The 10,787-nt window shown below is 46.7% G+C and overlaps 1 protein-coding gene across 1 annotated transcript; it reads right to left on the bottom strand.

Moving 5' to 3' along the window:
- Nucleotides 1-398: 398 nt before the first annotated feature.
- Nucleotides 399-5,947, bottom strand: tomm5 (translocase of outer mitochondrial membrane 5 homolog (yeast)). The gene is made up of 2 exons (XM_078214226.1): nucleotides 5,772-5,947; nucleotides 399-1,354 (listed from the first exon to the last, which is right to left on the bottom strand). Exons 1-2 carry the CDS (start codon nucleotides 5,890-5,892, stop codon nucleotides 1,320-1,322), a joined length of 156 nt encoding a protein of 51 aa, XP_078070352.1. The 5' UTR covers nucleotides 5,893-5,947; the 3' UTR covers nucleotides 399-1,319.
- Nucleotides 5,948-10,787: the final 4,840 nt, after the last annotated feature.

Genomic DNA, 10,787 nt, shown 5'->3' with positions numbered 1-10,787 from the left:
CATTACTGACAAGGACAGGATTTGTTGCCCATCCCCCTAATCACCCTTGAACTGAGTGGCTTGCTAAGCCATTTCAGACGGCCGTTAAGAGTTAATCACATTGTTGTGGGTCTGGAATCACTTGGGCCAGACCAGTAAGGACAGTGGTGGAATAGGCTGAAGAGGCTAAATAACCTACTCCTCCTGTCCTCCTTCTTTGTATGCACTGCAAGTCATTAGGTAGTTAATGGCAGAATGAACTAAATAATCACTTACCCCATTTCAATTTGAATAGGCCAGCTGATTGTTACCAATGGTTCCATGAAGGACCAACAATCCACTTTATTGCTTAAAAGAACATAATCCAACTATCACTCTCGGTTCAATAAAAGTAAATTAATCAACGAAAACCACTGATGTGCAGCACAATTTAAAGCTTTTACAGATATTTGGAAGGCAGAGGAAGGTCAAAATGTAGCAGCAAGTTACACTACAATTTAGATAGATTAAAGAAAAAAAGTAGGAATGAAAATGTAAAGGAGAATGTAACAAGTGGCTTAAGAAAAAACTTTGAAATCAGAGTTGTGACCTTTACATCAGTGCAAGTAACATGAGATTTTGTAATCTTTAATCAGACCAAATGAAAAATTATCAATAGTTTTAATAGATAATCCAATATGAAAATTGATTTTTTTGTGCAAATCCAATTATTAAAGCAAATCTAGTGAAAAAACGTCAACTAAACTCACAGGGGGGAAAGTATCACTGCTTCGTGTCATTTCTTACACTGCACCCCTCAAGCCTGGAGGTATAGCAAGTATCTCATATCTTTTTCAGTCATGTACTCCTTACAGGTTCAAAATATTAGTTTTGTGTCACTGAGGCACAGTTATCAAATACTGCAATTCCTACACGATTCCCCAGAAAGGAGGGAATTCAGCTGATCTCAAAATCAGGTGGATTGTGGATCAGGTTCACACTCAGGGCAGACAAAAAGTGTTATAAACACAGGTTTTGTTTTGCACACTGACACGTTAGTGCATGCAGCGAATCTGTGGTGTAAAACAATCACAAAACAACAGAGTCCTTGTATGAAATAACACGGGGAATGGTCAATGTGAGATAAGCATAACCAGCAATTAATCCAGTTCCATAGGCAGAAGAGTTTCTAATATGTTGAGGGTTGATAGTTTGTCCTTTAGCTGAGTTTAAATGATCCATTTCTTCGCAGCACTATGATTCCCAATTGTCCACATTCATTTTATCATTCTGTACCAACGAGGATCAAGTACGGCTTGATGATTGTCCTGCACCATGCTGATCTCTGCGGGCAGCGAAGTTCAAATACTATCCAGTTTCATTAGGATAAATGGAGCTGGAAAACAAATTCATCATTTAATATAATTTGCAGATTAAAGCAATTTGTAAAGGGCATCATAAATATGTACTGGAGAGAATTACGATGTGAAAGTAGGCTGGTTGAGTTTAGATACATTAACAGACATGCAAGCTCCAATAGCCTTTATTTATTAAAAATACTTGCATTTGGACCTTCTTGCCTCAATACTTGTACATGAAAATAAAAAAGCCATAAAAACATCAAAAAGCCAATGGGGATTTGCTCAGTGCTACGGTAAATCAACTGAATCTCTGTTAGAAGATTTGATTATCGATGTCAAGCAAAATAATACAAGAGAAATTGTTGAGACTTTTGTACACATTACATCTGGTCTCTCAGTTTGTAATAGGAGTGACATTGCTGTGGCTGAGGGACTGATTTATGCTACATTCAATTTCTGAACTGTATGGAGTAGTGGAGGGAAGATAACACTTCCTAGCACTTCTGACTGGGAGGCTCAACTAGAAACATCGACCCTTTCAGGGTCACAGGAAAAAGATCAGAAATCCCAAAATGTTAGCAAACCTACAACACCCCTCCCCACACCAAATGTATTGCAGCTTTAGCTCAAGATGTTTCCCCCATACCCCAGTAAAGTCTACACATGGGATCTATTCCAGAAGATGCCCCAATTCTTCCCAATACAGCCATACATGACCTCTGATTATGTCCCCAGTGCAGCTGCCCTCCACCAATCCATCTCTCTGCACTCCCAACTCCTCAGCCCACAATCTACCAAAGTGCAGTGCCTCTTTCCCCAGTATATTCTCCCTCTCTCTCTATCCTGGTACAGCGCCTCTCACCAACTCTCTCCCTATCCCAGTAGAGGCTGCCCTCCCCCCCCATCATCCCACATCACCGCAGGCATCTCTATCCTGGTACACTCTCCCTCTCCCCTTGTTTTTCTATCCCGATACAGGCTCTCCACCCCACCTCTGTCTCTCTATCCTGGTGTGGAGATGCCGGCGTTGGACTGGGGTAAATACAGTAAGAGTTTTAACAACACCAGGTTAAAGTCCAACAGGTTTATTTGGTAGCAAATACCATTAGCTTTCAGGGCCCTGCTCCTTCGTCCGATGGAGTGGAAATCTGCTCTCAAACAGGGCACAAAGACACAAAATCAAGTTACAGAATACTGATTAGAATTCGCATTCTAATCAGTATTCTGTAACTTGATTTTGTGTCTCTGTGCCCTGTTTGAGAGCAGATTTTCACTCCATCTGACAAAGGAGCAGCGCTCCGAAAGCTAATGGTATTTGCTACCAAATAAATCTGTTGGACTTTAACCTGTTAAAACTCTTACTGTCTCTATCCTTCTCTCCCAATAGAGCCTCTCTCACCAACTCTCTCTGTCCCACTACAGCCTCCCTGTACAGCATTGCTCACCCCCCTCTCTCTGTCCCAATAGAGTCTCTCCCAGTGAAGCATCGCTCATCCCCTTCTCTCTGTCACAGTACAGTCTCTCTCTCTTCTTTCTGTGCCCCTAAACTAGTACAGCCTACCTCTCCTCCACTCTCTCTATCCGGGTACAGCTCATCTCTCCTCGTCTCTCAAGCCTGGAACAGTCTCTCTCTCTCTACATCTGTTGTGGGGAACTCCACACAGTCACAGTACATCCAAGGTTATTGTGGAAAATGAAAGCTCATTGTGTCAGGGTTAACATATCAGCATGAGTAGATGATTGGCTGGCTGGCAGAAAAATGGGTGTTTTTTTGATGGTAATATATCACGAGTGGAGATCCACAGGAGTCTGTACTGGGGCCTCTTTTCGCAAATTATATATTTATGACATAGATGAGGGGCATACAGTAGCTAAATTTGCAGATGACACAAAGGTAGGATAATATGTTGTGATGGGGACATAAGGAGGTTGGATATAAATAGGTTGAGTAAATGGGCAAACATCTGGTGGTTGTGGGAAAATCTGAATTTGTTCACTTTGGCAGGAAGAATAAAAGAAACCGAGTGTTACTTAAATGGAGAACAACTGCAGAATTCAGAGGCGCAGAGGGATGTAGGTGTTGCTAGCATGAGTCACAAAAAGTTAGTGTATACGCACAAGCAATTAAGGCAGCTAACGGAATGCTATCCTTTATTACAAAAGGAATTGAACATTAAAAAAAAGTTATGCTTCAGCTATACAGGGCTATGTTGATGCCAATCAGTCATCAAGTCTGCACCAGGGCAGCACAGTGGTTAGCACTGCTGCTTCACACCACCAGGGACCTGGGTTCAATTCCAGCCTCAGGTCACTGTCTGTCTGGAGTTTGCACATTCTCCCATGTCTGCATGGGTTTCTTCCAGGTGCTCCGGTTACCTCCCACACTCCAAAGATGTTCGGGTTAGGCTGATTGGCAATGCTAACTTGACCCTCGTGTCAGGGGACTTAGCAGGGTAAATATGTGGGGTTACGGGAATAGGGCGTGGGTGGGATTGTGGTCGGTGCAGACTTGATGGGCCGAATGGTCTCCTTCTGCACTGTAGGGATTCTATGATTCTCCAAAAGAGCATTCCACCCAGGCCCTCCCCTCTGCCCTATCCCCATAATCCCTAAGTATTTACCATGGCTAATCCACCTAACCTGCACATCTTTGGACTGTGGGTGGAAACCAGAACACCCAGAGGAAAATCACGCAGGCACGAGGAGAATATGCAAACTCCACACACCCAAGGTCAAAACTGGATTCTCAAATATTGGGTGCAGTGTTAGTCTCTTTATTTAAGAAAGGATATAAATGCATTGGAGACAGTTCAGAGGGGTTTAAAGTTTATTCATTAGTGTCACAAGTAGCATTACATTAACAGTGCAATGAAGTTACTGCGAAAATCCCCTAGACGCCACACTCCGACACCTGTTCAGATACACTGAGGGAGAATTTAGCATGGTCAATGCACCTAATTAGCATGTCTTTCAAACTGTGGGAGGAAACCCATGCAGACATGGGGAAAATGTGCAGACTCCGCACAGACAATGACCCAAGCCAGAATCGAACCTGGGTCCCTGGTGCTGAGAGGCAACAGTACTAACCACTGTGCCACCCATAGGTTTACTAGATTGATATCAAGAATGAGTGGGTTGTCTTATGAGGGCATGTTGAACAGGTTGGGCTTGTTTCCATTGGAGCTTAGAAGAATGAGGGGTGATTTGTGAAGTATAAAAGACCATAAGACATAGGAGCAGAATTAGGCCACTTGGCCCATCAAGTCTGCTCCACCATTCAATCATGACTGATACTTTTCTCATCCCCATTCTCCTGCCTTTTCCCCATAACCCTTGACCCCCTTATTAATCAAGAACCTAGCTCTGTCTTAAAGACACTCAATGACCTGGCCTCCACAGTCTTCTGCAGCAAAGATTCACCACTCTCTGGCTGAAGAAATTCCTCCTCATCTCTGTTTGAAAGATTCGTCCCTTTAGCCTGAGGTTCTGCCCTCTGGTTCTAGTCTTTCCTACGAGTGGAAACGTCTTGTCCACGTCCACTCTATCCAGGCCCCACAGTATCCTGTAAGTTTCAATAATATCCCCCCATATCTTTCTAAACTCCAACGAGTACAGACCCAGAGTCCTCAACCGTTCCTCATACGACAAGCTCTTCATTCCAGGGATCATTCTTTTGAACCTCCTCTGGACCCTTTCCAAGGCCAGCACATCCTTCCTTATATATGGGGCCCAAAACTGCTCACAATACTCCAAATGGGGTCTAACCAGAGCCTTATACAGCCTCAGAAGTACATCCCTGCTCTTGCATTCTAGCTCTGTCAACATGAATGCTAACATTGCATTTACCTTCCTAACTGCCGACTGAACCTGCACGTTAACCTTAAGATCCTGTATGGTCTTAATAAGGTGGAATGGAAAGGATGTTTCCTCTTGTGAAAGAGCCCAAAACTAAGCAGCACTGTTTTAAAATTAGGGGTCACCTTTTTAAGACAGATCAGAAATTTTTCTCAGAGGGATGTGTGACTTGGGAACTCTCTACCTCAGAACACAGTGGGGTCATTGAATATTTTTAAGGCAGAGGTGGTAGGGGTATTAGGGGTAGATGGGAATGTAGAATTAGAAACATAAACCAATCAGACATTATCTTATTGAATAGGAAAGTAGGCTTGAAGGGCTGAGTGGCCGGCTCCTGCAGTCTCTCCCAGAGATTGATTTGCTTCACTGGCCGCCCATGTGCGATGCCCGCTCCCCGGGTGGGTGGGGGAGAGGAGGCATCGCTGCTCGGGCCCAACTCTCGTAGTTTGGACATTGCAGGACAGGGGCCCGGGCCGGTACAGCTGCCGGGACCGGGACAGCTGCTCTGCTTCCCGGTGACCGTGAGCACGAAGCCATGACCTCAGATTCCTAATTCCCAACCATTTTCCCCCCTCCCCGCTTCCTCCCGACACTCACTGGCCCGCAGGATGGCCACGTAAATGAAGAAGTTGCGGACGGAGCGCAGCACATCGGCCCGCATCTTTTTCCGCATCTCCTCCGGATCCATCTTCGGCCCCAGCGCCTCCATCCTGAACATGGCGGCCCCCACAGTGCGGCTGCTGACCGCTGACCCCGTTCTCACATGACCACCTTGCTCCAATCAGAAGGCTGCCTCGCGCCAGTGACGCCACTTGCCACTATCCAATCGGAACTGAGACCCGTGGCCCCGCCCCGCCCCCTCCGGACCCGCCCCGCCCCGCCCCCTCCGGACCCGCTCCGTCGCTCTCCTGGCCCCGCCCCATGCCTCATCTGCCCCGCCCCCTCCGGCCCCGCCCCCTCCCCGCTCCGTCGCCCTCCGGCCCCGCCCCATTCCCGCTCCGTCGCTTTCCTGGCCCCGCCCCCCCCTCTGACCCCGCACCAGCCCCGCCCCCGGGCAGGTGGCGGTTGCTCGGAGATTATTCTGAGACTGAGTGGCTGTTGTGAGCTGAAGTTAAATGAGAAAATTCTGGAAATTCTCAGAAGATTTAACAGCGCCTGTGGAGAGAGGGAGATTTTATGGAGTCGACAATGGTATTACTTTGGGCAGGAGCCGAATGTTTGCTTTCCCAATGGTGGGTTCAAATTTAGAGATTAAATCAGTGGCAGGCACATGGGGTGATGGTCCCGGCTGTGCGTCCATGAATATCCATTGTATTCCAGATCATCACTGCAGAAGTTCCTCAGGGTAGTGTCCTAGTCCATTCTTATCATAGTAAGAAGTCTCACAACACCAGGTTCATGTCCAACAGAGCTTTCGGAGCGCTGCTCCTTCATCAGGCGCTTCATCCACCCACCTGATGAAGGAGCAGCGCCCCGAAAGCACATGATTCCAAATAAACCTGTTGGACTTTAACCTGGTGTTGTGAGACTTCTTACTGTGCCCACCCCACCAGTGGAGATAGCCCCCAACGCTGGCATCCCTACATCATTCATATCATAGAATACGGTGCGGAAGGAGGCCATTCGGCTCATGAAACCTGCACTAACAATATTCCCACCCAGGCCCTATCCCTGTAACCCCAAATATTTATCCTGCTCATCCCCCTGACATTAAGGGGCAATTTAATACTGCCAATCAACCTAACTGGCACATCTTTGGACTGTGGAGGAAACTGGAGCGTACGGAGGAAACCCATGCAGACATGGGGAGAATGTGCAAACTCCACGCAAACAGTCACTCAAGCCTGGAATTCAACCAGGGTCCCTGGTGCTGTGAGTCAGCAGTGCTAACCACTACTACCGTGCTGCTCTGTTTTCAGTTTTTTCATCATTGTCTTTTTTTCCCTCATAAGTTCAGAAGGATGTGCAGTCAACAGTGAACAATGTTCAGCACCATTGCGACTCCTCAGATACTGAAGCAGTCCATGTTCAAATGCAGCAAGACCTGGACAATATTCTGTCTTGAACTAACAAGTGGCCAGGAATATTCATATCACACAACTGCCAGACAATGGCCATCTCCAACAAGAGAAAATTTAATCATTGCCCCATGACATTCAGTGGCATTATCATCACCTTGATAATACAAATCATGTCACACACATTTACCATCCAATAAAGACCGACCTCTAACTCACCACCATATTGTTGCCTATAAAAGCAAGATGTCCCTCATTCAGCAATGACTGCCAAACTTGAAGCTGACAGTGCAATATGTCCTTTGATGTCCCAAAAATGGGTTTAAAGGGTTTTTTTATTTGTGGGACATGGGACGTTGCTGGCTGGCCAGCATTTATTGTTCATCCTTAGTTGCCCTTGGAGGGCAGTTGAGAGTCAACCACATTGCTGTGGCTCTGGAGTCGCATGTAGGTCAGACCAGATAAGGACAGCAGATTTCCTTCCCTAAAGGACATGAGTGAACCAGATGGGTTTTCCCAACAATCGACAATGGTTTCATGGTCATCAGTAGATTCTTAATTCTAGATATTTTTTATTGAATTCAAATTCCATCATCTGCCGTGGCGGGATTTGAACCCGGGTTTCGAGAGCATTAGCTGAGTTTCTGGATTAATTGTCAAGCGATAATATCACTTTTCCATTGCACGATGACGTGCAACAGCTTTCCTTGAACTCTGGGGTGCAAGGGAGGAATAAGGAAAGTGGCAGTTGGCGCAGAGGCATGGGACTGTCACGTTTACATCAAATCTCTTTTTAAATTCATCAATACCCACTGTTCCATCCAGGGTTTCCATTCCCTTCTGGCTGGTTTGGGTGTCTCCCTGAATGAAAGATAAATCTTCTTTGCACTGCTACTAGCAACCCGGGAGCAATATAGAGTTTTGCACTTGTGATTTGCCTCAGAATGGAGGCATGGGACCAGCAAAGGTGAGTCAGTGGTGAGAGTGGTATGTGAAGTGGGGTTGGGGGACGTTTGAGGAGAAATTGAGTCAGTTAAGATTGTATTTGCTGGAGTTCAGAAGAATGAGGGGGGATTTTATAGAAACCTATAAAATTCTAACAGTACTAGACATGGTAGATGCAAGAAGGATGTTCCTGATAGCTGGGTGTCCAGAACAAGGGGTCACAGTCTGAGGATACAGGATAGACTGTTTAGGACAGAGATGAGGAGAAATGTCTGCACCCAGAGAGTGGTCAGCCTGTGGAATTCACTACCACAGAAAGCAGTTGAAGCCAAAACATTGTAGCTGGAATTTAACCGTCCGGCCTGCCATGGAATCGGAGCAGGCGAGGGGCGGACCATGGAAACGTCCGTTGACCTTGGGCGGGATTTTCCAGTTTCGGGACGCGTGAGGCCGTAAAATCCCACCAAGTATGTTTTTAAGAAGCAGTTAGATATAGTACTCGAGGTGAAGGGAATCAAAGGATATTGGGGAAAGGCAGGATCAGGCTATTGAGTTGAATGATCAGCCATGATCATAGTGAATGGCAGAGCAGACTCGAAGGGCCAAGTGGCCTCCTCCTGTTCCTATTTTCTGTACTTCTATGTTTGCCCTTGGCCTTCTAACTGGGTAGTAAGATAGCTCCAGATGAAGGTTGGCAGAGGTGGGAGCATAATCAGAACAGGCAAAGGTTCTCAGGAAAGGTACTGATCTTCTGGGAGATGCCTCATTTGTGGGCAAAATGATTGAAGAGGAGGTTGTCTCTGACAGCTCTGATGTCTCACCATGGCCCTGGCATCTTGGAGAGGACCTGCAACATTCTGCCCTCTCTCTTATATCCCTCCCTGTCATTGTCATTTGAGATGGTTAGCAGCTCTTCCACGTTGTTACATGGCAACTCCCCTCCCCTTTTCATTATGATAATCCTACATATCCTCTGTGGCGCTGGAGTGATCAAGGCAGTGAGCAGAAGTGCATTTTTGGCAGTGCAATATAATCTGCTCTAATATTGCCCTGGTCAATCAGTGTGGTGCATTGGAACACTTCTTCAAAGGGCCGCATGGATGATGCCATGAGCCACTTCCTTCGGAGATAGCCCTTGTCACCCAGGATCCAACAATGCACTTGGGCAGGGACCTCAAATAGCTGGACAACTGGGAGTTCTGTAAAATGTACGAGGCATGAGAGTCCCTGGGAAATGAGCATAGATTGGCACAATTATTTTCCAGTGACCACAGACAACTTGAACATTAAGGGACTGAAATTCCTCTCGATTTCCAAATGCAGCTGGCTGTGCCCAGAGAGCTCCAATGGCAGTGTGTGCAGTCGATTACACCCCGGGGTTGTGAGAACCACATGATGGCCCTGAAGCCAACTGCTGTAGTGGCCTGGCTATCAGCATTTACTGGGAATCTGATTAATTTGTTGATCGTTCTGTACTGGGCATATATGATCTCCAGTGTGCACCTATGTTTTGCTGCCTGGGGATGCCACACATGTCCCCCATGGATCCTTGGAATGGGCCACTGATGTAGAGATAGAGGGCCGCAGTCACCTTGAAGGCAGCTAGCATGAAGCCTCCAAATTCACGGGGCTACAGATTTTATTGTAGGACCGCACACATGTCAGTGACCATGTCATGGTAAAACCATCTCTAGCATTGCCTTTCGGACATCTGAAGGTATTTGGTGCACATTCTGAACATGTGATGATATGCCAATGCTCTTCAGTGATGATGAGGGCCTTGGCTGCCTTGCTCCAGACCTCTCTACCAGCTGGTGCCGACTAATAGCCTTGTGGCCTATGTTGTTGTGTGACTATGGCCCTCTTCTGACAAATCCTCTCCTCCACCTTGCGAGGTTGCAAAATTATTGGGTATGTGAAACCCATTGAGAATTCACTAAGCCAACTGTACGAGGAAGGCCAACAAATATATGAGCACCTCTGTTTGCATGGCCTTCATTCCCAGAGCAGCTGCACATGACCATTTGAAAGCATGACCCTTCCATGTGCCAAACCCAGAACTTCTCCCATTCCACAGTATTCTTCCTATAATAACCTGGTCTCCTGCGAGCTGACTTTCTTAGGAACTATATTGATGGACACGTAAGCTCATCCACTTCCACACTTCTTCTGTCATCTTTGACCCTCCCAACTTCACCCTGGAGCTTCCAATCATCATCCTCGACCCAAAACCAGTGACCCTTGAGCTTCCATCTCTCACCCTCAACTTCCTCTCCCCCCCTCGACCCCTCACCCTTGATCTTCCTGCTCTTATCACCCTCCCTCCATCATTCTTGACCTGCCGTGGAAAACCCTTGATACTCCATCTAGCTGGACCTGTCCTGCTTCAAGCTTGACATTCCTTCTCCAACTGTTGACCTGCCATGTGTGGTATAGCTGCTTCCCTTGGGCACACAGGCCCATACCACTGCAACAATGGACTTCACTCTATAGACTGGGACCTGGCTCCCTTTGGATACTTACTCCCCACTTTCTTAGCACTGCCATTTGAGATCGCTACCAAACTCTCTCTCCCTCTACTCCCTTTTCCTTGCCCCAACTGGATAGTGCATCTTCAGCTCCTCCTCCCTGAGCTGCTGAGATAGACAAA

Source organism: Mustelus asterias, chromosome 6 (genome assembly GCF_964213995.1).
Source record: "Mustelus asterias chromosome 6, sMusAst1.hap1.1, whole genome shotgun sequence".
Lineage (NCBI taxonomy): Eukaryota > Metazoa > Chordata > Chondrichthyes > Carcharhiniformes > Triakidae > Mustelus > Mustelus asterias.
This window is presented reverse-complemented; position numbering and strand designations above follow the sequence as displayed.

What these genes read in the sequence shown, in the direction of transcription:
- tomm5 (XM_078214226.1), bottom strand. Translation starts at nt 5,892, where the DNA reads ATGTTCAGGATGGAGGCGCTGGGGCCGAAGATGGATCCGGAGGAGATG. An exon ending in CGTGGCCATCCTGCGGGCCA is followed by an intron (nt 1,355 to 5,771) that starts GTGAGTGTCGGG and finishes TTTGTTTTCCAG; the next exon opens with CTCCATTTATCCTAATGAAA.